The 25,933-nt window shown below is 53.5% G+C and overlaps 2 protein-coding genes and 1 long non-coding RNA gene across 7 annotated transcripts in view; 1 reads left to right on the forward strand and 2 right to left on the reverse strand.

Moving 5' to 3' along the window:
- The first annotated feature begins 9,681 nt into the window (after positions 1-9,681).
- On the forward strand, positions 9,682-15,753 carry LOC139038993 (uncharacterized). Its single transcript, XR_011492093.1, has 2 exons — positions 9,682-10,752; positions 14,682-15,753. It is a non-coding gene; the product is annotated as an uncharacterized lncRNA (long non-coding RNA).
- SUPT4H1 (SPT4 homolog, DSIF elongation factor subunit) lies at positions 15,631-21,012 on the reverse strand. Its single transcript, XM_020870127.2, has 5 exons — positions 20,878-21,012; positions 20,357-20,463; positions 17,420-17,475; positions 17,075-17,128; positions 15,631-16,635 (listed from the first exon to the last, which is right to left on the reverse strand). The coding sequence occupies exons 1-5, from the start codon at positions 20,944-20,946 to the stop codon at positions 16,568-16,570; spliced, it is 354 nt and encodes a 117-aa protein (XP_020725786.1). The 5' UTR covers positions 20,947-21,012; the 3' UTR covers positions 15,631-16,567.
- Positions 21,013-22,490: 1,478 nt separating this feature from the next.
- Positions 22,491-25,933, reverse strand: part of RNF43 (ring finger protein 43) — a 65,940-nt gene continuing 62,497 nt past the window's right edge. For all 5 annotated transcript variants that reach the window (XM_070478532.1, XM_070478531.1, XM_070478533.1 and 2 more), the window contains one exon: positions 22,491-23,875. In XM_070478532.1, coding sequence (XP_070334633.1) covers positions 23,832-23,875 — 44 coding nt within the window. In that variant the 3' untranslated portion in view covers positions 22,491-23,831. The remainder of the gene's footprint in view (positions 23,876-25,933) is intronic.

Below are 25,933 nucleotides of genomic sequence, written 5' to 3' on the forward strand. Positions count from 1 at the left end.
GGAGAGCCAGCCCTTCCCGCCCCCTCCCCCTCCCTTCCCGCCCACCAATAGGAAGTCGGCTGCTGGTTTCCATGGGGATGGCGCTGGACTGGTGGGCTGGACCGGCAGGCAGGGTTGGGACAGAGGGAAGAACAGGTTCCTTAGGATGTCGACCCAGTGCCCCCAGCGTGTGAGCGCCCACCCTTCCCACACACACCCCCCACGTCTTCCGGGGTACGGTGTCAGGGGGGCTGCAGACAGCTGTCTCCATAGCTGTCCCAATCCAAGCCGGGTAGAGACAGAGATGGGATTGGCACGACAGATCCAGCCACGGAGAAAGGCAGGAACAGAAAAGATGGAATTTACGATGAAACAAAGAGAAAGACAGGGAAATCAAGATAATGAAAATAACAAGAGAGAAACAAGGAGACAGAGGTGGAAATAGGCTGAGATAATTGCTTTCGCTTCCTCCTGGCTGATGCATTTTGGGGGCAACCTGGCTTCTCAGGTCAGCGGGGAAGGCCACGTGACTTGTGAGGCTGGCTTAGCCCCAAACTGTCAGGAAGCTCACCTTCTGTCTCATCCTAAGACTTTGCGTTATGGTAAAATGGCATTTTGGGGACAAGGATGTGGAACTCCTCCACCGTTAAACCAGCCTCTACGTGGTGGCAGAGACCTAGATGGAGTCCCCAGGGACACGGATGTTAGGATGGACCTCAGAGAGGCCTCTGGACCGGATTCTCAGTCCCTCCCAACCTGAGGCTCAAGCCAGTCTCGCCTAAGGGAGGGGGCCCCCGTGTGGCAGTCCCCGGGGATAGCACCAATAGTGCTAAGCCACAGAGCCCCTGATAGTGAGCTCTACCTAGGCCAGAGCTGATGGAACTGTTGGTGGTGGGGGAGCATGAAGAAGACGTGTCATCCTCACTTCCCTAAATCAGTTACACATGCAGGGTGTATGCACGTGCCATTATGTGCATGCATATGTGTAGTACACATACATAGGACATAAATTTGTCTCTGTGTATGTGGGTAAACATTGTGTTACTTTATATACACATGCACACACATATATGTATGCATGCGTGTATGCTATTATGTGTCTATGGGCCTCATTGGGTATACACGTATGCATGTTTCTGTGTATGTGCCATTGCATATATACTTGTCACATCATCCACATGCTGTGATGTGTATGTGAGGCTATGATTGTGTGAGTGTATAAATTACAACATGTAAGTCATCATAAATGTATATGGATGACATCACACAATATAGCACACTCTCATACAGTCATGGATATGTAATGACATACAGTGACATGGTTTTATTTATATGTAGTTATATATAGTTATAAATATAACTATATATATAGTTATAAGTAGTTATATATATCACCATGTCTCTCTTGTGTGTTGTGTATGAACATGTCACTATATGTGTATGTGTACACACACGTGTCACTATATGTGTATGTGTACAGAAGCAATGTGTTTATTATGTGAATGTCACCATATGTGTATTTGTATGCTCTTTTGTGACACACATTATATGTATTTGTATCATTGCGTGTGTGTATACTATTAAATATATTTGTGTCCTGAGTGTGGGTATATCCCTGTGTGTCACTGTGGGACATGCTGCCATGTAAACGTACTATTTCAATTTATTTTTTTTTCTTTTGGCTGCACTATACAACTTGTAGGGTCTTGGTTTTCCAACCAGGGATCAAACCCTGGCCCCCCCCCCCCCAATACTGGAAGCGCAGAGTCCTAACCACTGGACCATCAGGGAAATCCTGACACAGTTTGTATTGACAGCTTCTGTATACTGAGCCCTGTGTGTGATTGCACTCATGTGCTGGCGTGTGCTTTGTATATTAGCATCTGTGCCCTTGTCTTACGTATGACACTTTTTGTGTGTGAGACACAGTGACTTTGTTTCCAGTTCTTAGACTACCAAGGAGCCCCTAGACTGTCTGAGATTACAGCTTAAAGGTAGGCCGCCTTCAGTCTGCGGGTGTGAAAAGCAGGTGGAGGGCAGCGCAAGGCCAGAGCTGGCGTAAAGGGCAGGAAGTCCTCAGAGCCCTGCCCTTGACGTACTGCCCACTCTCCTCCTTTGCAGGGAGGTCCTCCCCCCGGGGATGGCCCTCCGCAGGCCACCAGCCGACCAGGCCCAGAGCCCCTTTCTGGTCCCTTAGGCAGAGCCAAACCCATTTCTCTCAGGAGAGAGTGACTTTCCCTCCGGCCTTTCTGCGCATCCATGTGCCTGCTAAGCCCATTTGCCCCACCGCACCCAGCAACAGAGTCTCAGACAACAGAGAGGAGTCCATTCTTTATTATTGTCGGGGTCCCGGGCACCGCTCCCGCCTCCATGCCATCTCCTCCCCCGCTTTCCCGCCTCTTTCTCATCCGGCATCCGTCCACCGACGGCCGGGCCGCTTCGCGGGGGCGCCTCTCCGGCTGCATCGGGTCCAGAAGTCCACCTGCCGGCCCTCGGGGCAGCCGAGGAGCCTGGGCCGCGTTTCTGCGCGGGCCACGGCAGGCAGGGGCGGTCGCTCAGAGGTCCGGGCGGCGTGCGGGGGCGCCCGCGGGGCTCACCTGTCCCACGCGGCCCCGACGGCTGGGGAGTTCGGCGGCGGGCGGCGGCGGCGTGGTCTCCGAAGCCCACAGTACACTCATCCATAAAGTAGGAAACACTACACCCTCCAGTGCTGTTAGTAGTGCTTTCTACTTTATGGGTGACTGCACTGTCTGTCTGTCCGTCTGCGAAACTCTTCAGGCCGCCGGCTCTTCCTCCAGGCTCCGGCCCGACGGCCCCCCCGGCCCTGCCCCCGCGCCCAGAGACCCCGGCCCCCTGCCCGCCGGCCCGGCCCGGCCGCCGGGGCCCTGTGGGCGGTGACTCAGCATGGCGCCAGACCGGGCCTCCCTCCCCCACTTCCTCTTTGGTTCCCTCTCCCCCCCCCCCCTCCCGGACCCGGCTCCACCCCGTCGCCCCCACATTCGGGGGCACTCAGGTGGAGACTGGCCGCTCAGGAGGCCTCACCCTAGGCCCCGGTTCTGACCCCTGGCGTGATGCCCTCCAGAGCCAGACCGGAGGCCTGGATCCCCGGCCTCCTCTCCAGCCCAAGGCCGGAATCCCTCACCACCCACCGCTGTGGCTCCCCACACAGGAGCCCAAGGCCGTCTTGACAGAGATGGTGGCCATGTTGGGTGGAGGGAGACCCTGAGCACCTCTCAGTGACACCAAGTCCTCCTTTCCAGCCTCTCGCCAGCCTCTGCCATCCCCGCCCTATTCTCCCGCCCTTGTCCCTTGAAGCCTTGGACCCCTCTTTCTTCACTGAGGGCCAGGAGCCATTTTCACTCCCTTGTCTAGAGAGAAGTCAAGGATTTTGAGGTGCTGGCCTACCACAGAAGCTGTAGACCTGAGGGGTCTTGCCCTTCTTTGCCCAGCGCTCAGCTTGGAAGCCTTGGCACCAGAGCCTCCCAAGCGCCTCCCCAGCGCCTCCACCCAAGGCCTGCCACCCAAGTCCGTGGCCCAAGCCCCTCATCACCCCTTGAAGCCCATAGTCGGGGAGCCCCAGCCGGGGCTGAAGTGAAGATTCGGATCCTTACCTAATGCTGCAGGGCTGAAGGGTGCAAACCTTGTGCGCCAGGCTCCCAAGTGGGGTTCCCTTCAGGGCGGGCAGGGCTTATAACCCCGAGGCCACGTGGGTCAGATCTCAGGGCGCCCAACGGTCTTGGAGCCCGCCCCCACACTGCGGTGCTGATTAGCTGCCCCTCCCCTCCCTGGGGAGGACAGACTGACAGGAAACCAGAGACAAGGCTGGGTATTGGCGGGAGGGGGCTGAAGAGACCATGGCACACACCCTGGCAGGTGGCTTCCGGGACCCCAGGCCTGCCCTTCCCCCCTGACACCAGCCGCGGGGGTTGTTCAGAAGTCTGGGGGCTGCCATGGGAGTGACCCCAGGCCGTAAGGGCTGCCTCTCAGGGCCTAAATTCTAGCACAAGAGAAGAACCTTTTCTCTGAGCTCCACCCCCACCGACCCCAGCCCAGAAAACTCCCTTCCCTTTGGGACAGCTGTGGCGCTCAGACCGGGCTGTGGCTCCTCTACGTGCTGCCCAAAGAGGCCGCCAAGGAACAGGTGTCCAACGGGGGTCTAGGGAAGCACGCCATGATACCCTCCAAGTTGCCCCCAGCGCCGCACAAGGCGCCCCTCCCCCTGCACCGCCTGCAGGACCAGGCCCGGCCCTCAGCACGCTGTGGAGGTCACACTCGGGCCAGGTGGGCCTGTTGGCCCTAGACTTGGTGTTCCCATGCCCCTCAGGGCCTGTCAGGATAAGAGGGCAGGGTAGGGTGGTGATGAGGTCTGGGGTCTCAGGCAGGGCCTGGGCGTCACTGGGCTTGGAGGGCTGGAGGGAGAGAGGCTCGGAGAGCAGAGGTTCCAAGCTGCTACCGGATGTGGGCACGGGGCCCGCCCACCTGCATGCCACCCCCGCTTTCCCCATGGGGAAGGCAGGAAGCTGCCCATCCCAGGGCCCCTGGCTGGGGGTGGGGGGGAGCGGGAAACAGGGTGTGGGGCTGGCTGGGGGGCTAGGGTGAGTGATTCTCCAAGCCTTTCAGTGGGCTTGGCTCTGGCATCAAGAGGGGTGGATTGGGCCAGGGCCAAGGAGGTGAGGGAGCAGGTAGGAGTGGATGAGAATCACCCAGGGACTCCTTCCCATGAGCATCTTCTCTGGGTCCCCCATTCCGGACCAGGCATGCACAGACTGCAGGAACTCTCAGATTCAAAGGCCCAAAAGAGGACTGGCCTGCCGGGGAGGCAGCAGGGGAGAAAACTGTCTTGCATCTTTTCCTTCAGGCTTGGCAACCTGGAAAGTCGTTACCCATCTCCAGGCCCATAAACAGGACGGAGAAGGGCAAACATAGTCCTTCACCTGCAGGCCTAAAGGGACAGTGGTGAGGAAGATGAGCTGGCCAGAAATGGGACAGTGCTCCTTTAACAGACCACTGCAGCAGACCCTGGGTGGAGGGGAAGTGGCTGCCCTGGGCGATAAGAGGATAAGAATATCAGAGTCGTGCAGTAACCTGGGTTCCTGGACTCCCACCCTTCAGGGTTCCTCCTCCAGGAGCGTCTTGCCGCCCCCTTTCTGTCTAAAGTATTGCTAGAGTCATCACCTTAGAGGTGTTTCGTCCCAGCAAACGAGTCACAGGCTGGAGGCCAGGGGGCCTGGCTTCGGGGCCCAGCTCTGCCACAGGCTCCCTCAGCGTGTGACCTGCAGCAACTCAGACCTGAGCTTCCTTCTGAGAGACACGCTTGTCCCTCAACAGTCCCGAACCCCAGCCTGGCCTCTCTCCTGAGCTGAGCTGGGTGGGGGGCACCCCTGGTGCCTGCCCCTCTGTGACGACAGAGGCTGCTTTCCCTGTTTGTCCTCAGTGCTCTAGGCCAAGGACCACTGATTTTTTTTTTTTAAGGAGAGAGCTGGAGGCTCAACCTCTCTAACCACAGGGCTTCCAGGGTCGGGCCGTTTCTGGACGGGTTGGGCCTTTCCCTAGTTCCATCCTGAGTCTGGGGTTGGGACGCATGGAACTGGTGCGGGGGTGGTCAGGACCTTCATACCCTGGACTTCTCCCCCAGCCCTGCTGAGCCTCCAAGGAAGAGAATGTGGACACTAGAGACAAAGTGAAAGACAAGGGAGGGTCAGGGTCTGAGATAAGGACACAGAGACAGTAAGAACCACACAGGTGAGTGGAACAGGAGTGCTGGGCTGGAGGCCCTGCTCCGTGCTGCACAACCCGTAGGTGTGGCCAGAATGAATGGCTGAGCAACAGGAGCCTCAGCGCAGGCATGCACACACGCACGCACACACATGCACATGTACACACACGGATAGACACATGCATACACATACATATACAATCACACCCAGGCATGCACATATACACGTACACACACATACATATACAAATACACACACACACAAGCATGCACATATACACACAGGGCCTGGAGAGTCCAGAAGGCTCACAGTCCCTAGTCTAGACAGCACAGCGAGCCCACAGACAGATCCACACAGACGCCCTGCAAGTGACACCCCAGCTCAGGCCTACACTCTGAGGAAGGCCCCCTGTACACTCCTGGACACAACCTGCTCCTCCCTAGAAAAACCCGGGGAGGCTCACTTTGGAATCTGAGGCCTGTGCTTGGAAGGGTGACTGGGCAGAGGTGGGAGTAGCTTCAGGACACTGGCACCCTTAAGAGAGGAGCAACTCCCACTCCTCCCTCCAGAGCTCCCCAGGATGAGAGAAAACAGCCTTGCTGATGGCCTGTGGCTGACTGAGGAGGTGGCCAAGACAGGGGGCCTCTCTTTGTGAAGGAGAGAGGAGTTTGAATCAATTCTTCCAATTCCACCCCATGGTGACTGGCAGGTCTGGGCTCAGCCAGGCACTCAGCGGGCAGCCTGGGCTCACTTAGACTCTGCTAGAAAGTGTCCTCCACGGTCCTTCCCAGTTCTGACGCTCCTGGAACCCACTCAGAGGCAGCAAGAGGGGAAAAGGAGTCGGGGCCAAGCTAAGAAGGAGTAGGGATAGGGTAGCTGACATCAGAAACAAAGTGGGAACAACCTTTCCACCAGGGCAGGGCCCTGAGGCTGTTGGGTCCGGGCCTGGCCTCCTGGAGGGCGCCAGGCTCACAATCTCCAGCCCCACCCGACCTTGCTGACCTTGGGGACAGCCTGTTTTGTGTGCCAGGCTGAGGCTGCAGGCAGGTAAAGGTGAGCCCGAGGAGAAAAGGACATAGCCCTGTCTTCAGGGCTCCCCAGTCTGAGAGAGAGGACACATACACATGCAGGGTGTGGGAGCTCCACGTGTCATGGTGAGCGAGCGGCTTGTACCTAAAGCAGGTGCAAGGCTTCAGGCCTAATGGGGACATGGGACTCTTGCTTGAGCAAGCGCTGAATCTGCGGGGTGAGGGGGGGACACTCACACGTGCCTTCACACATGCCGACATCTTACAAAACGCCAGCAACAAGAGCATGTCAGTCCTGAGTGGGGCTGAGGGGCCCATGGGTCTGGAGGGACAGATGCTGAAGTGGCTGGGGCCCGTATGAGAAGGCTTCCTGGTGGAAGTGAGCACAGATGGAAGAGGATTTGGAAGGGGAGGAGATAAAAGGGAGCAGTTGACCAGGCAAGGAGAGATGGAGCGCAAACGGCCTTTTGAAGGCGTAACACCTGCAAGGGAGAACAGACCCCAAGGGTGGGAGAAATCTGAGGGTCTTGTCTGCACAGGAAAGTACAGCAGGAAACCAAGCCTCCTCTCCAGCTGCATGGTCCCAGGGCCCTCACTCAGCAGGGAGGCAAAGATGGCAGCCCAGATAACCTGCCTGGTGCAGAGACAACAAGACAGAAGCCACCGGCCTACTGCACAAACAGGAAGTCAGGGGAGAGCGGCCCGCCCTCCCTCAGGCAAGGCTGGGGGACGGGCCTGGCCACAAAGGAGGGAGATTGAGCCCCCGGTGCTGCACAATGGGGCTAAGGGCGATTGGAGTCGGTAGCCCCAATGTTAGGATGTCACACTCCCTGAGGTGGGGGCTGCCAAGGGAAGCAGGGGCTGAAAGAAGAAAGCCCTCCAAGAAGCTGACGGGCTAGGTCCCCAAGGACGCTGCAGCACCTAAGGCTGGTGTCTCAGCCCAGAGCCTGGGGGGGACAGGGGAAGGGGCACCAGGAGTGCAGAGCAGCCTCCAGACAAGGAGGGTGGGCCTTCTCTGCCCTTGGCCTTGCATGCAGGGCCCAGACACCCTCCAAGTTTAACCTCACGCTCTCCCGAGCTGCTCTATGAGGGGCAGCTGCAGTGAAGCCTGGGAGGCCAGCTCCGCTCCGGGACGAGGTCAGGATCAGGCAGCAAACTGCCCTGAGTGAGGAAACGGAGCTGCAAGGCCAGAGACAGGCCAAAGGTGGCCTGAGGTCACAAAGCAACACAGGGCCAGGTTCAGGGTTTTGTCCGCATCGTCCAGGAAGAGGCAGGGTGGGCTGGGTAGGAAAGGGGGTGTGGGTGTGAGGAAGAAGGACACCCTGACCACTGCCGTGGGAGTGCCCATGGAACCAGACACATCCTCCACCGGGATCCCCTAGGGACACAGGAAGGACAGGAGAGAAAACAGCTTCCTGGCTCCCTGCACACAAAGGTACGAAGGCACCTGGTTTAACTGTAGATCTGCACGGGCTTCAGTTCTAACTGCTACAAATAAACTCTGTGTGTGTCTGTGTCCCTAGAGTGGGGCTGGTCAGCTCATCCCTGCCCGGAACCCACTATGGTGTCTCGTCAAGCTAACTGCCTACCCCAACATCAGGACCACGGAAGAGGGTAAACCTAGGAGATGGGAGCCCAGGAGTCCGATCCCCACCCTGGGGCTATTCACAGTGTAACTTTGGACCCGTCCCTGAATCTGGCCCCCAGCCCCCAGCCTTTGTTCCTTTGTCTATAAAATTGAAGAAGAGGTTGACCCTAGGACCTGTGTGTACTCTAGGAAGTCCCCAAGAGCAAGGGGCCCCAAGGCCCTTGGAGGAAGAAACAGCAGGCCTGGGTTCCAGAGCCTGCCCATGGATTTCCCCACTGAGTTCACAGGCAGACCTGCCACAGCTCAGAGACAGCCGTGGCTGGGAAGGGAGCTGGGGCTGAATCCATCCCTCCTCGTGGCTGAGAACAGGGGCAGGGGGCTGGGGGTCCCCTCCGCCTGTCTGTTCCCTCCTGCCCACATCCTGCCCTCTGCAGCCCTCCTCACAGCCCAGGGGCAGCTGGAGAAGCAGAAGGTGAGGGGGTGGAAAGAGCCGAGAGCTCCGTGAGGACTGCTCGGTGAACCGCCCTGGGCTGTGTCTTCATTCACCTCCACGGTGTGCACGCTGAGCTGGCGGGGCGGTGGGGGAAGGACGGCAGCCAAGAACTTTATAAAACCTCATTTGATCATCATGCTGACCCAGTGATGTAAATGATAGTATCCTCATCTCAGAGATGAGGAACCGGAAGCTTAGCGAGGTTAAGTTTCACCTTCCTGAAAATCAGCCAGCAGCCGGCAACCCATTTCTGTTTCCCTAAGGAACTCCATTCAAGTATCCCCCTGGGGACCAGGTGGACTTCAGCGTGGACACGCAACAGGACAGGGAGAGGCAGCCTGCCTCCCTCCTCCCCAGCCCAGCCGGAGAAGAGGGTTGAGAAAAAAGCAGAGAGAGGAACCCAGGGCAGAATTCCCGGGCCCCAGGCTCGGGAGTGGGGGGGAACAGAGGGGTCTAAGTGGGTTCCCAAGTGGTCAACAGCAAGGGGCCACCCCGGCTTCTTCCCTCGGAACCCGTTAAAGCAGTCGGGTGGGGGGCGGTGGCCACCAAGGCCGGGAGCTGCTTCTGCAGCCGCCAGCCACCGCTGCGACAGCTCACAGCCCTGGAGCCGTTAAAAAAGTGACTCAACCAGAAAGTGCGTTTGAAGCGACGCCCGCCAGGGCCCCAGAGCCAAACCTCAAAAAGACGAAGTGAGAGAGACGGGCCCGCGGGGGCTGGGCTGGGGGTGGAGGCGGCCTGGAGCAGCCTGGCCAAATAAGGGCAAATGCTCCCAGGCCGGCCAATGGGGCGCGGGCCGCTGTGTCCTGGGGTTGCGGCTGCGGGGGGAAGGGGTGCTGGGGAGAGTCCTGGGGCCAAATGGGGAGCGGGGCCAGGGCCGGGGTGGGGGGGGCCAGGCCCTCCAGGAAGGGTCCACGGGCCAGCGACCCCGGGAGTGAAGTGGACGCCTGGTCCCCAGAGACCTTGGTGCTGCAGTCAGCAGACCAGCACCTGCAGTCTGGGGCTTGAGGGGGCAAAAGGAAGAACTAGCCCTCACCCCTGCCCCAGTTTTGTGCCCGGGTCCCCATCTGCCTCGGAGGAACCGAAGAGACGCCGTGAGGACAGCTGGGCTGAACCTCCCCCCCACCCCACCTTGCCTGGCCGCGGACCTTGGGCAAACGATGCTCCCTGAAACTCAGTTTTCTCATCTGTGAAAGGGAGATAACGCCCCACAGGATGGTACTGAGGACAAAGGCGATCATGCAGGTGGCCAAGTCTTTGAACCAAGTAATTGTCATCCTGACAGAACAAATTATGACTGTGGAAGCTCTGGCCTGAGGGCCGCTTCCCCCTTCTCCTCTTCGCCTCCCAGTGGCTGTGAAGATCCCTGGGCTGGGACACCACGTGGTCCCCAGTTCTGGCCTCTGGTAGGGGGAGGAGAGGTGCGGAGGCCGGGGCGGGCAGGGTGGGGGCGGGTGGTCTTTCCAGTCTGAGCTTAGGCCCCCCCTGCTGCAGACGCAGTAGCTTCTCCCAGGTTCCATCAGCAGGCATGTCAGTGCCCACCTGGACCCCCTCCAGCTCCTCACTGCCAGCCTGGCTCTAGGGGCTCCAGACCCCACCCCTCCCCTGCTCCCCTGGGGTGCAGGGCTGAGGAAGTGAGTCTACTCAGATGCCCAGAGAAAGTGCCAGTGCCACCGCGCGGCTGCCTGCCCAGGGTGGGCGGGGGCAGCTGCTGGCTTCTCCCCGGGCCTGTGATCACTCCCTGGCCTCAGGCCCCGCAGGAGGACCATCAAGCCCAGGAGGAAGGCTGGGCCCCAGCGGCCAGCGTCATCCTCCCCGTGGACTTCTCCTCTCTCCCAAGCACAGATTTGCATTTTCCTCTCTGCCTTCTGCCACTCAAGCCCCCTGGGACCAGGTGACAGTTAAACCCCCTCTTCCGCCTAGTGGCCCAGAGCACCCACTTCCTTTCAGGTATTTTCCGGGCTTGGGGGAGGGGTCGAAAAGGCGGCAGTGGCTGGGTTTGGGGAAGAAGGGATGAGGACTCCATTTTGCAGAGGAAGCTGGGGTCTCCCCACCCTGGTGTCCAAAGCTGTTCCTTATCTCCCCCGCACCCAGTTCTCTCTGGAGCACAAGACTCGGTGCAGAGGAAGGAGAGGAAGCAGTCAGGAAGCCGCACAAGGTCTCGAAGCGGCCTTCTGGCTCCCTGACTTCTAACAGGCCTCCCTCTGCTGTGGGATGACCCCCCTAAGGAAAGCCCGGGCTTCAAGTCCTGTGTCCACACCCCTGTAAGGCCTGCCCTCCTCTCGCGGTGGGCAGTGTTAAGACTAGGAATGCCTAGGTCTAGAGGGGAGATGGTTTCTGTCGTATGCTCAGAGGTTCTGGCATTGAAGTGCCAGCAGCCCAGGGCAGCGTTTTCTCTGCACTCAGTCCCTGCTTCCTGAAATCTCAAAGCAAAGAAAAACAGCAGTCTCTATGGGTGAAAGGTGCTCAATCAGGCAGTGGAGGGCATACAAAGGCGTAGTGACCCCTCTTGAGGGCAGCCTGACCCCTGACTGCGGGGCTCGGTCTCTGTGCCCACACAGCGAGGCCTGTCGTGACTCTCCCAGCCTGCGTATTCTCTGCGTGGCCTGCCTTCACACTCTCCCCTGCCCCAACGCTCTGGACCTCCACCTCCCGGTGGTGAAGGCCTCTGAGTCCAAGGTCCGTGTGCTTTCGGCCTCAGTCCAAGTCTTACTGGCTCACACAGCAGCGATTTTTATCAGCGTGGCTATCTGTTCTAGTTTGAGTGAGAGTGAGGACTTCCCGAGTGATCCGGTGGTTAAGAATCCACCTGCCAATGCAGGAGACATGGGTTCAATCCCTGGTCCAGGAGGATCCTACGTGCCTTGGAGCAACTAAGCCCAAGCACCACAAGTACTGAGCCCGCGCTCTGGAGCCTGTGCTCCATGAGCAAAGCCACTGCAATGAGAAGCCTGCACCCCCAACCAAGAGGAGCCTCTGCTTGCCGCACCTAGAGGAAGCCCGCACACAGCAATGAAGATCCAGAGCAGCCAATAAATAAATAATTAAAACAAAAAAAAACCCTGAAGGGGCCAGTCATTCATGAGCAGCAAAAGTTACATCTGACAGGCTGACATGAATCCAAGAGGTAGAAAATTAATTAGTCCTGGAATCATTTCACCACATGATACAAAAATGGAGGTCTTATAGCAGATGATCAAAGCCAAGTAGAGGTTAAATGACATTCACAATCTCAGATCCAAATAGAAAGGAAGTACATATTTTAAAAAAAGACAAAGTAGGTCATAAAAAATGAAAGAACAAAGAGAGTAAGATAAAAAGGCATGGTACTTGAAGGAAAATGTTACAGTTTTGATATATTTGTGAATGATAGATACACTTGAAGATCTATTGCCCAAGAAGGTTAGAGTGATGACATTCTTACTTAGAACTTATCTAGAGGAGGACAACTTTACATGGAAGTCCCATGTATAGACTTAGTAGTTTACAGCTCTCAAATTGCTCTTACCTGAATGCTTACATTTGATTCTCAAAACTACCCTAAAATAAGTGCCGATTCATCTTTAAGTATTTCAATTATAACTTACAAACAGAAAAGTGAACACATGGTGAGTGCATAACTCGGGAAATTTCCAGAAAGTGAATCGACCTGTGTACCTAGCATCTAGACCAAAACACAGACCGTAACCAGCACCTCAGGGGCCCCTGTGCCCTCCACCAACCCCGCCTTTCACAAGTAACCATTGTCTTGTCACCTAACACCAGGGTTTTGTCAACTGCATTTTATAAAGAGGAAACTTCTTTTGGAGAAGTCAAGTGACTTAGAAAGGTCAAGGCTAGTGGGTGGTGGAGGCAGCAGGGCTGGGAGGCAGCGACATTGCCCCTGGTTCCAGTGGGAGGGCGCAGATGGAGGGTGGCGGCCAGCAGAAAAAAGGCAGGGGAGGCTGGAGAGGATCTGACAGAGGGCAGCAGATACCTGAGAGCTGATGGATGGAACAGAGGATGCAGCCAGGCGGGAACTGGAGGCCTGGACCAGTTTCCCAATGATCCACTCGGGGACCCTTCTGTAACCCCCAAGCACCTCCTCCCTGGGGCATTCTCCCCACACGTCCTCCCCTTCTCTGGCCAATTTTAGACTTGAAGACGAGAGATGTAGGTAGTGAGAGTAGGGTGGTTGTGGCGGCTCCATGTGCGGGGACATGTAACTTGCTGTTTTTGTGGAAAAATCATGAAGGGAGCAAAGCTGCTGTGTTTGGGGTGAACCGTGTCAGCACGCAACCCTAAACCGGGTGTAGGCAATGCATTTCCCGAGCTAAGGCTCCCCCGCTTAATCGTGGCCGAGTCACTTTACTTCTTAGAGCCTCAGTCTCTTCATCGTTCCCTCAGGACGTTAACCATGACACAGGGGGTTTTGTCGGGGGTCAAATAACAGTGGATGTGAAAGCCCTTTTGTCAACTTGTAAAATGCTATTTTTTTGTTTTGGGGGGTATTTTGGGAGGAGCGGGTATTTCTTTTTTTGGCTGTTCTTGGTCTTTGTTGCTGTGTGCAAGCTTTCTCTAGTAGTGGTGAGTGGGGAGCTACTCTTCATTGAGGCGCTCAGGCTTTTCACTGTGGCGGCTTCTCTCATTGCAGCAGCTCTGGGTGCACGGCCTCAGCAATTGTGATACACGCGCTTACTTGCCCCGAGGCCAGTGGGATTTTCTTGGACCAGGGATCAAACCCATGTCCCCTGGATTGGCAGGTGGATTCTTAAACACTGCCCCAGCAGGGAAGTCCCTAAAATGCTGTTTAAATGAAAGACTTTACTAATTCTAAATATGAACCAGAGTGCCAGACAGAGTGAGATGTTAAGCTGTTCTTAAACATTTTCTACCTGACTCTTTTACACACACACACACACACACGCACGAACCAGGTGTCATGGAAGGGACTTGAGGACAGAATTGCCAGTCACAGACAGGCTGGGAATATGAAGGTAATGACCAGGCCAGAGGAGTGAGGCCTCAGTGCCCAAACCTGAAGAGAACAGTTTGAATTTAGGCCCTCACCAGTCCATCCCATCACTCTTAGGGAAGCTGCTCCCTCCAAGACCAGAGTCTTCTCACCCTTGTTCTATCAGCTACCTATCCCTGCTTTGGGCTGGAAGCTGCATGCACTGTCAGTCAACCCCTCCATTTGGGGGAGACCCACTCTTTGTTTCCCCGTGGACTGTAGCCCACCAGGCTCCTCTGTCCGTGGAATTCTCCAGGCAAGAATACTGGAGTGGGTAAGCCATTCCCTTCTCCAGGGGATCTTCCCGACCCAGGGATTGAACTCATGTCTCCTGCGTTGCAGGCGGATTCTTTGCCGTCTGAGCCCCCAGGGAAGCCCAAATCGCCTGTAGTGCAGGAGACCCAGGTTCCATCCTTGGGTCAGGATTCCCACTTTTTCAGGTCCCTGACAGGGGATGGGACTCCAGCGCTTTCTCGCCTGTCTGGGCTGCTGGGTGGGTTCCAGGACCAGAGAAAGCCAGAAGGTGGGTTCAGAGGCAGCTCCCAGGAAGAGGCTGCCAGCACCCTGAGTCTGTGAAATCCGGTCACCGTGACGGGCCGGCCCTCCCCCACAGCCACCAGCGCCCGTGTCTCTGGCTTCCTGCGGAGCTGACAGTTAGGGCCCCTCTGGTGTGGGGCTGAGGCAGCGTGAGTGCGGTTATTTGTGCACAGCTCCTCGCCCCCCCTCCCCACAACTGTTTCCATTCTCACAGAGCAGCCACGTCCGGGTCAGACACGCAGGACGGCGACCGGGGGATTTCCAAGGGACTTTCTGAGGACGCCAGTGAAAGTTGGGCGTTGGCTGCACAGCCCGGGCACTCTTGGTAAAACCCACTTCTTCCCTGCAGGACATGTCAGCTCCAGCCTGGTGGGGCTGCTTCCCAAGGTCCCCTTTCAGACTGAAACTGAACAACAGAAACCACTACCGCTGGAGCCCGGTCAGCTTGCTGGGCTGGGGAAGTCCTTGAAAAACTCAGTTGGGGTTGGAGTTAACGGAACACTCCCTGAGCTCGAAGGCATCAGAGAAAATGGTTCCAGTTTGAAGAGGACTTGGCAGTGACGTGAGCAGCCTGGACGGTCCCAGCTTCCTCCCCTGGGCCTGTATGCAGAGGGTCACATCCCGCCTTCCCACACACCCCAGGTCACAGGTAACCTGAGACACTGACTCACTAGCAACACCAGGTGGCCGAGACACACACAGCCCCAGCGAGGCACCTCGGCTCTGAGTCAGAGCTCGGCGGGCCCGCCAGTCCTCTCGGCATTTCCCCACTATTTTTGGTTGTCTGTATACAGCTCAGATAGTCAAGATTCCCCCTGCAATGCAGGCGGCCTGGGTTTGATCCCTGGGTCGGGAAGACCCCCTGGAGAAGGGAATGGCTATCCACTCCACTGTTCTTGCCTGGAGAATTCCATGGACAGAGGCTCCCGGCAGGCTAGTCCATGGGGTTGCAGAGTTGACACAACTGAGACTTTCACCCATGTTGTATGTATATTTAAGAATGGCTAATAAAAGAGTGAATGTTTTACCTTCTATAAAACTGAAGTTACAGAATTTTCACATCACTTTATTTTCATAATCACAAAAATCCTGAAGTAAATGAAATCACTTTCGTTCTGAACAGATGGGGAGCAAGAAACGCAGGGAAATAAAAATGAGGACTCTGGGACTTCCCTGGTGGACCTGTGGCTATGACTTCATGCTCTCAACGCAGCAGGCCTAGGTTCAAACCCTGGTCAGGGAACTAGATTCCACATGCACAACTAAGACCTGGAGAAGCCAAATAAATAACAACAATGGGGACACTAACAGGATTTATTACAGAAATTTAAATACATGAGAATGTATGATAAATATTTAATTCTAAAACAAATAATTCACCTTCGCCAGTAACATGACATGACTCAAGAACCCCTACTAGGCCAGAGAGAAAAGGAGAGGCCCCCTCCTGGGGAGGCCCGAACTAACCAGAGCAGGACCCAACAGTAACCTGAGGGTCTCCGGTTAGGGGAACATAGGGAAGGTCGGCAGGGGGAGGTCAAGGGTGCCACTGGTGGGCCTAGAGTATAGGAAGAACTGAACAAAGAAGGGAAAAAAGGTGTTAAACATGGTCAAGGGCCAGTAATACTCACACAGGTATTATCTGCCCTCAGGATTAAGGGATACCTTCTGTGCCAGGTCTAGAGGGCAGAAGGCTGCAACCACCAGACACCAGGACTGCCAGGCTGCAACGGTTGCCTAGACTCAGGACAGCAGACCTTCTGAGACCCAGGGAAGCACGTTTGAAAGGCTACAACCCTGGAGGCTCAGAGACGGATCACGAAGAGCAGAGGGCTCTGCTGCTCTGGGAAGATGCCGACTGGGCAGTGTGTTCTTACTGCGCCCACCTAAGGGGAAGAGGGAGGGAAGGCTTCTGTGTGGGCTTAAGAACATTCCTAGGGCTTCATGTTTATTGGCATCTGACCCAGAGTCCTGCCTGTGAGCAAGGGCGCAGCCCTGGGCTGAAGGTAGGAAAACTAGCATCCTACTCCCCACTGAATTCAGTCTCTACCCACCCCCACAGTCGTCCAAAGAGGGTAAAAATGGCCCAAGGACACATTGGGCTGATCTGGTGACAGTCGGCTGAATCTAGTATCAGAGGGCAGGATGTGTTTGAAGTTCTGCCCATTTAGCTCCACGACAGAAACAAGCAGCGGCAGAGACGAGGAGCCAAGACGCTGGCAGCCGTGCGCCTTCCTAAGTCTTTATGGCCGTGTCTCTGGACTTGTAGGCCACGCCTCGACTCTTCAGCTCCCGTACAATTCCTGCAGTGGGAAGAGAAACAGCTCTGTGAAGGGAGAAGACTCCAGAACACAAGATGGGTCCCCTGGCTCCCATGTGGGGAGGAGAGGGGGTGGTACACTCTAGGCAAACTGGAATTTCTGGACTGTTCATCAGGAGAACTGCATGGCTGGCGTGTCACCCGCTTGAGGACCCAGGCACGTGCTTGTCAATGACTTAGTAAGGACGGGAAGACAACGGAAGACCACACCACAGCTGTCAAAAGCAAGGGTTCTGGAGTCAGGATGCCTGGGTGGAAATTCTGGCTCCTTACTAACTGAGTGACCTTGGTCAAGTTATTTAACATCTCTGAAGTTTTGGTTCCCTCACAGAGCCGTGAGCACTGGCATTAATTCACATGAGAAACTTCCATAGAGCCTGGCACAATAAATGAACATGGGCTGTTACTGTAATTATTATTACCTTGGGGCAGGCGACCAGTGACGGACACTGCATACACGCCTGGCTTAAAGTTACCTGAAAGAGAAGAAAAGAGACTGTAGTTAAGAGTGAGTTATGACGAAAGCCCAAACACAATCTTAAGCTAAAAATGAAAGAAATGCTGGAACTCTAAGAGAACAGCAATCGCTTCTTTTGGCTACAAGTTTTAAGTGACAGGGCATAGGATACTTTTCGTGGCTTTTCCTCTGACCCATCTTTCTCACTCTGGGGCCACTTACCTGTTGATTGAAGCCTCCCCCCCCACCCCCACCCCTCCAGCCCTGACAATACATCTAGGCCAGGATAAAGACAAAGGGAGACACTTACTGACTCGCTGCCACTTGGAGACCCAGCTGTCCTCTGGACTCATCATCGCGATGATTCTAGGAAAGGAAAAGAAACAAGAGTCAGCCTGAGCCGCTTCCACTAGAGAGTGAGATTGAGGGCACGGCCCACCCCCTAGCCCACCCCACCCCAACCTTTACTCTGCTCCCAGCCAGCACAACAGTTCTGGGAGAGGAAACCTCAGGAAAAGCCAAGACGTGAGTTTCTATTAGGAAGCACGGAAAACTCTGCAGAGTTCTAGTGCTGGCAAGGGACTGACTCAGAGCTAGTACTGACCGTCCTTGGGCTTACGTCCCCGGCCCCCAGTCACAGGTCAGTCATCACCCACCCCCCGAAAAGACTGATGCCCTGGGGAGTGGGACAGCTTTTGAGGTAGACGGCTGATTACAACCAGCACGACCACTGAAGGCTGGGGCCTAGGGCAAAGGGGAGGTTGAGTCTAAACAGTGGGTCCCCTTAGTAGAAATAACTTAAATTTAATCAAGCTCTGTCTCTAATGAGCTGTCCAGCCTGACTCCCATATGAAGAGCTCCGTCAGAACTTAAGATGAAATTGAAAGGGTGAGCTAATACCTGAAAGAGCCCTAGCACAGAGTAGATGCTAAATAAACACTAGCTCTCCTTACTATCCTAATCATTCCTCCCAGGGTAGCTGTAAACCCAGAGCACAGGCCACAGAAAGGGCCAGAAGCCTGCTACTGAGCATGACAGGTAAGCTTCAGGTGCTTTCAGAAGCTACAGAGGTCATTTCTGTCATTCCCCATTCAAACAGATATTTACTGACTGCCTCCTGGGACAGACCTGCACGGAGCACTGATGTCTGCTGACTGCCTCTTCAGTATCCACTCCTCCTTCTCTTGCTAACCATCTTGGATTCTTACTTAGGAAGCCTCCCGCCCCATCCAAATCCTATATTCACAGTCATATGCTTCGAGCGAAACTGACCTCACCTCTAGAGGTGGCAAGTAGGATAAGGCCCATTCTGACCTGGCAGGCCAATCTGGGGTAGGCATGTACACAGGCTGCTCTCATGACCAAATGTGTATTTTCCTCTGGCTGTCTGTCCTTCAAAATCTATCCTTCCAGCCTCACAGTGCCTGTTAATCCAATCTGATGATTTAATCTAATCAGAATCCCCACCATTCTCCAAACATACCCTGCTTTACCCAATCCATTCCTTTGCTCAAGTCAATCCCTTTGTTTAGAATGCGTTTTCTTCCTTTTTCTCATCTTGGCCTCCTCAAAAATCCTACATTTCTTTCCTTTATTAAAAGCCTGATTCATATGCTACCTCCTCCACTTCTGGCTGACTTCATCAAGTCCTCCTCTAATCTTCGTTAGCCTTGGATATACTCACTGTTCAAATCCTAATATACACCAAAATACATAAATAACTCCTACAACTCAATAACAAAAGACCAAAACCCTGATTCAAAAATGGGCAAAAAATTTAAAGAGACATTTTACCAAAGAAGATATACAAATGGCCAATAAAGATATGAAAAGATGCTCAATTTCACTTATCATTAAGGAAATGCAAATCAAAGCCACAATAAGATAACCACATCACACCCAATAGGATACCTATTACCAAAAACAAAAAACAAAGCAACAAGTGCTGACAAAGATGTGGAGAAACTGGAACACTTGTACTCTGCTGGTGGGAATGTAAGATCACGCTGCTACAGAAAACAATATGGCAGCTTCTCAAAATGTCAAACATAGAATAATCCAGCAACTCTACTTCTGGATATATATCCCCAAAGAAGTGAAAGAAAGCAGGGACTCAAAGAGGTATTTGTAAACCCATATTCATGGCAGCATTATTCCTAACAGCCAAAAAGTAGAAGCAATCTAAGTGTCCATGGATAGATGCACAGATAATTAAAATTTGGTATATACATAGAAAGAGATAACATTACACTTAAAAAGGAAATTCTGACACATGCTACAATGTGGATAAACCTTGAAGACATTATGCTGCATGAAATAAGCAAATCACAAAAGGACAAATATTGTATGATTCCACTTATATGAAGTACCTAGAGTAATCAAACTCACAGGAAAGTTAAACGGTGGTTGCCAGGGGCTGGGAGGAGGAGAAATGAGAAGATGTGCTAACAAACGAAGGAAAGAACTGGAGTATCTGAGCGTGTACATGCATGTGTACACATGTACAAAGTAAAGGTTCCATGAAACATCTTCTCTGCCCAATCCTTTACTCTCCCTTAAAGGAAAACAAAGAAGAATGAAGTGGGCCCACCTTGAAGTAGTTTTAGCCAAGCACTGGTTTGGGCCCAGTTTATGTATAAACTGTTCATTGGCCTAGAGACCAAAAGAAACTTAATAGTACCAACTTAACCACCAAAGAATACTGCCTCCTGGCTCCTCCCTTGGGGAAAGAAAACTGAGACCCATCCAACTTAGGTTTCTCTCATTCCCCTGCCCCCACTGACAATCTCACTAAGTGAAAACTTTTCTCATAGGTCCTCTTAGACACATCTAAAGGTATCAGCTTTGGAGCCAAAATTTACCCTTCATTTTCAAAAATGACCCTCCTGCATTTAATAAACATGTATTAAGACCCTACGCCAGGTGATGGTGCACGAGACAAATACAATCCCTACCAGAAATTCCCTAATAGTCTAGTGAAGAACTGTCCAGTGAAAATATAATGAAAGCCACACAATTCATTTTTCAATTTTCTATAGCCATGTTAAAGGAGTAACGACAAAAAGTAAATTAACTTCAGTAATATAGTTCCCTTAACCCAGTATGTTCAAAATGTACTGGACAGCACAGCACTAGTGTGTCTCAAAATAACAGACCAACTCATATTAGAGTCTCAAAAGTCTGTCCAAATTTACTTGGTGGGGTTGGGGTAATATAAAGAATGAATGAAGCAATCCAAAGGGCTCACCCATCAAAAGAAGAGCTGGTGCAGTCATATACCATCTCTCGGTTACCCTTCATCTGAAGGTATGCATCACAATTGTCACAGCCATCATATTCAAACTGGTCTATAGTCTTGGGAGAGGGAAAAAAAAGGAGAAAGGTGAGCCAAAGAAAAAACAGCTTTTCCATACTTCTACTTAGTGAAGCACAAAGCTCCCTATGTTGGCTGTCTCATCATGTCCCCCACCCACCATTCCTACAGCTCCTTTCCTAAGTTCCACTCTCACACCCCTTTTCTTGTTATAGTTATGCCTCTGCTGAAAGCTGAAGTTGCAAAGGCATGTGAGAGCCCCCTGCCCACGGCTTCACAACCTAGCAGTGTCCCTGCTGAAGTAAACGATGGCCTCCTGCTCCTTCCCACACTCTGCCACCGCTCCGAGTCCTGGATCCGACTTTCTTTTTCATTGTTCCCGCAGATCTATTCCACCCTCTTTCCCCCAGCTTGGTCTCTCGTTGAGCCCGTACAACCAAGTCCCCGACAGACACCTTGACCAGCGAACACAGCAGACACGCCCGCAGATGCCGCAGATCCTTCGGCACCGTCTCCAAGGCCATCCTCTCGCAACGAAGAGCAACGAAGGAATGAGCCACAATCGACTCTCCCTACGGATAAATAGTAAAACTTACCCAGAATGCCTGCACTTCCTCTGCCTCAGACTTCCCCTTCCGGCGCGGCGGCCCCGCCCCGCCCCCCGCCTTTGATATGGTTTCTCCCGCCAGGAGGCGGGGCCAGCCGAGAGGCACCTGGGTCGGCGCGGGGGCGAGACTGCGCCGCCGTCAAGCGTGTGGGCGGGGCCCGAGCGGCTGGGCGACACGGTTGGCGCCTGCGCAGGAGCACGCCGCGGGCCGGAAGGTCTGTCCTGGACCGCTGGTCCCCGGGAGGGTCTCGGATGACACCAGAGGTGTTTTTTGTCTTCCTGTCTTTTTTTTTTTTTTGTCTTCCTGTTTTAAGAGTGAGGGCCAGAGAGCCCACTGTCTCCCTCTGGATTATCTCAGCGGAGCTGAGAAGTCCACGGACCGCCCCCCTCCTCCTACCAGCAAGAGCGTGATTGGGTTTCCTACCGGCGAGTGATTGGGTTTCCTACCTGCGAGTGATCGGGTTTCCCTTTGCTTCCACAGGAATGCCGGTTTGTGAGCCGACTTCCGAAAAAAAAAAAAAAAAAAGCGTTGTTATTTCTAAAAACTCTTTATGTAAGTTTCCTCATTCCAACTGATAATTTACGCTTTGTGCAGCTTTTAGCGTTTAGATCCAGTTCCTCTACTTCAGATGGTCTGTAGGAGATCGTGTCCTTTTTATTTTGCACCCTATAGGAAGATTTACAAATGCTTCGTTGTCTGGTTCAAAACTGGCACCAGACAGCCCCCACCTCTACCAAACCTTTGCCGAAGAAGCAGGAAGGGAAAACGCTTTTTGTGAGAAGAGGATAAGCCCCTGCAGGCTCTATGGAATTCTCCATACCCACGTAGCACCAGCTCCCTTGAGCTTCACGGTAGTCCCACGAGTAGGCAGAGAACGTGTTTATCTAGACTGGAACTGTGGGATATAGATGGTTTCAGGCCCTGCTGTTGTATCTTCCCAACCAGGCCTCCTGAATTGAAACGGAGCTTCTTCAAGGCCGGTCTGCTCCTGGGGCCCGTCCCATGTTGTGTTCAGATGAGTGCTGGGCCTGGGGTTAGGATGTTCTTTATTACTGCATACTCTATACTTTGAAACACACGTCACCCTGTTTGTCTCAGGGGAGCTCTCCAACAACTCTGTGAAGTGGGCCCATTTCATGGGTGGAAAAGTGAGGCAACAGTGTTTTGCAGGGTCTCAAAGTCCTTGAAGCATTATAGAGTGTGAAGTAAACATACAGTAATAGTACAAATGACACAGTGAACCACAAGGAGAATCCAGTCACACTTTCTCTTTCCCTGATCTCACTAAACAGTGCTTTCAGGGGCTTACCAGCCAGTTCTCGTTGCCGAGCCCACCACACTACTCTGTCCTTTCATAAATCAGAGCCTAACCTCTGATGTCAAGAGTATTTTTCCCCATGTAGAAGACGAAGTTGTTACCCTGAGCGACAGTCATGACAGAAGAAAACCATGAGACCAGATCAAGTTTATGGATAAATATATTAGCAAATAAATACATTTCTCATCATAGTGCCTGATTCAAGCGTCTTTCTGCCTGTTCAGATATAAATACCCACGTGGGTGCCTAGGTGCTAGTTCCCCACTGACTGAGGGAAGAGGATCCCCAGGTGGGGTGCTGCGCCCACTCTGTTCCTGCATTCACATTCCAAATGGGATAACGCCTGAGGGGGCCAGCAATGGTCCAGCTGCCCTAGGGCGAACGTTGCCCGGAGGAGGCCCCTCAGCTCTTGCCCACTTGGGACCAGCTGCCCCAGGCCAGACTTCCTTCTCTGACCCCGCTCCACACTGTGTGAATCTGACCTGCGTGGCTTATACTGGGAAGCTGGGCCTCCGGGCCATCTAATCCAAGGGCCCCAAACTGCTCCTCCTGTGTTCTCCCCTGCTCCCTATCCCTGCTCCGAGAGGAAATGTCGAGAGAAAAATTCTTTGTTCAGCTGTAATTCAGCCTTTTCTACCTTCATCCCTTCCTCCCTCTTCCTAAATAAAGTCCAGCAGAAATCCTCTTCTTCCACTTCCTTTGGGATTTTCAGCTAAGTGATCTCCAAGAAAGAATGAGTCCCTTCCCACTACCCCCACCACTCTCCCCCAGAGGGACTGGGGCTGCTGGAATGACCAGGGAGCCTGAAGATTAGAGGCTTCACCCCAGGTTCTCAGGGACTGCACACCCTGGCCTCTCCTCGGACTGAATACAGAGGAGCTGACAAGTACGGACAAGGACGGAAAACTCCTCTTGTGCACCAGGGCAGGCCATGCCTGGTGAGGCTGCAAAGCCCATCATCTTTTGGCAAAGAAGGAAAATGATAAGAACCGGGTTTGCCATTGATACAGCAGCCTTACTGAGGGGAAGCCAAAGCTGGTGTGCAAGACTGTCTTCAGGAAGGAGGTAAGCAGGGTTCATTCATTCAGCTGAACCCATTTGCTGGTATGAACATGAGGCCTGGGATGAAGGAGAAGTCCTCAGGCTGGGGAAGGAGCACCACCTTTATCACACCTGTCTACCTGTGCCTAGCTTCCTGCTCTCAGAAAAGCGCAGCCTGCAAAGGGGCCCACCCACACCAGTGGTAGCTGGTTGCCTGGCTGGACACAGATAGTTCTGCAGACAAGGGCTGGAGCTGGGAGCAGGAGAGGACACCTGCCACCCACCATCACCACCCTCTGCCAGTGGTTCCAGGAATATGGCAAAAAAAAGGGGGTGGGGGTGTTTTCTGAAGTCCTTTCTTTTCTGAGGAGCAGGACTCTGTGGCAGGGAGGGCCCCAAGTCATCCGGCGAGCACTCTTGGTTGGAGCCAGGACTGAATATCTCACACGGCCTGTTCACACAGCTCCTCCAGTTCCTCTTCTGTGCCTGCGTTTAGAGAGGGGAGGAGAGAGGTCACTCAAGGTCAGGCCAGCCTCTTGCTTGTTCTACCTGTAAGAGAGAGGCAAGAGCAGGGAATGGGTCCAGAAGGGTGATCAGATTGAAAGCTGAGAGGGACTCCCGTTGGGACACAGGGGAGAGAAAAACAAATCCAGAGTAAGACACATATATAGCAACCAGTGTGTTACCAACACTTACTATTCATTCATTCACCCAATAAATATTTATTAAGCACCAGTGGATCTGGCCTGCAACCTTGTGCCAAAGAGAAGACAAAAAGACGAAGCAGGGTCCTGGCAACCCTTTAGGAGAGGTGTGCATTTAATAAGCTGCAATTATGCCAGGGGGGCCAGACTGGGCTCATAAGAGACGAATTAAAGGAGAGAAACCATGTCTTAAGTGGAACGTCAGGAAGGGCTTCCTGAAAGGGGAGATACACAAGCTGGTCCTGCAGGAGTAGGGAAGAATTCCATCTATGGGAATATTCTGAGCAGCAGAATATTCTCAACTGCAGAAGCTGCAAGAAGTGTTTACCTAGTTTAGCTAAAGCTTGGAGCAGGGGAAGGAAAGGCGAAGAGTGGAAAATAAGGTTGGGAAGGCAGATGGGGGCTAGCTGGTACTACAGTCTCGAAGGTCAAACCAGGCTGGACTTTTCTTTACTCTGAACAAAACAACACTTGAAGATTTCTGGACAGTTTATTTGAGGAGGAGGACGCTGGCCACAGCAGGGAGGGGACGTGAGCAAGGTCACTGTACTGCATGGCTCGACAGGATGGGACACTGATGCTCCATGCCTGGTCTCCAGGGCCGTGTGAGAGGAAAGGAAGGACCCAGGAGGTTCCCACCTCGACCTTTAGGCTGTACCTAGAACATGGACAGGGGCCAGCAGTACTGGAAGAGAATATTGTAAAGCTGGCAGAGATATGGTTAACAGACCCTGGGGTGGATTGGATTTGAAGGGCAGGGGACAGAGAGGCACTGAAACTAGTTATGAGTTTGTGAGAGAGGAGGTGGTGGGTCTTGCAGTGGCAGCAGGGAAAGTATAAGTGTGACAGGATCCACATGGAGCCATCAAACACACAGTCAGAGTCTACGTCACGTGGCCCTATGGGAACAATTCTTTTCTATATGATAAGAGTTTGCATGCCCATCTCTCCACAGACCTGGGTCTCCTGGTTGACAAGTTCCATGTCCTGAGAGTCTGGGACCTAGCACATAGCCTGCATACAATGCAGAAAGAAAAATGGAAGGAAGAAATGAATGAATGGATGACAGCAGCTCCCAGGTCCTGCCTGTGGATTCCTAGACCCTGAAGTCATAGTTCAGGACTTTCGGGGCCCCTTTAGGGGTGGAGACATCCTCCTAGCAGTGGCAAAGAGCACTGTCATCCACACAACAGGAAAAGATGGAGAAGAACTGGAGTTGGGGGACCGGGAAGAGGAAGGGGAGGAATTGAGCAAGTAAACACCAAGTTAAAGTTGAGGATCTACATTCTCACCATTGGCTGCAATACAGTAACAGGGATGCATGGAGTCCCCAAGAGAATAATGTTGGTCTTATCAACAAAGGTAATAGAAGGGAAGCCCTGGTTCCTTTAGTTCCTTTAACCCAAGGGAAAGGAAAAAATCACAGGCCTGCTGGGAACCCCCTGTGATCTCTCTCCACTTCCCCCCCATCCCACCATCATTCACATAACTCTTCTCATATAGCCCAGAAATATGTGTGTGTGTGTGTGTGTGTGTGTGTGTGTGTGTGTGTGTGTGTGTGTTAGTCACTCAGTCATGTCTGACTCTTTGCAACCCCGTGGACTGTAGCCCACCAGGCTCCTCTGTCTATGGAATTCTCCAGGCAAGAACACTGGAATGGGTTGCCCTTCCCTTCTTCAGGGGATCTTCCCAACCCAGGGATCATATCCAGGTCTCCCACAATGCAGGCAGATTCTTTACCATCTGAGCCACCAGGGAAGCTCAGAAATATGGTTATCTCTAGTTATATCTCCTATAAGATCTCATATGGCCTGGAATTATGTTTTTCAGTAACTATTTG

This window comes from Odocoileus virginianus, chromosome 17 (assembly GCF_023699985.2).
Source record: "Odocoileus virginianus isolate 20LAN1187 ecotype Illinois chromosome 17, Ovbor_1.2, whole genome shotgun sequence".
NCBI lineage: Eukaryota > Metazoa > Chordata > Mammalia > Artiodactyla > Cervidae > Odocoileus > Odocoileus virginianus.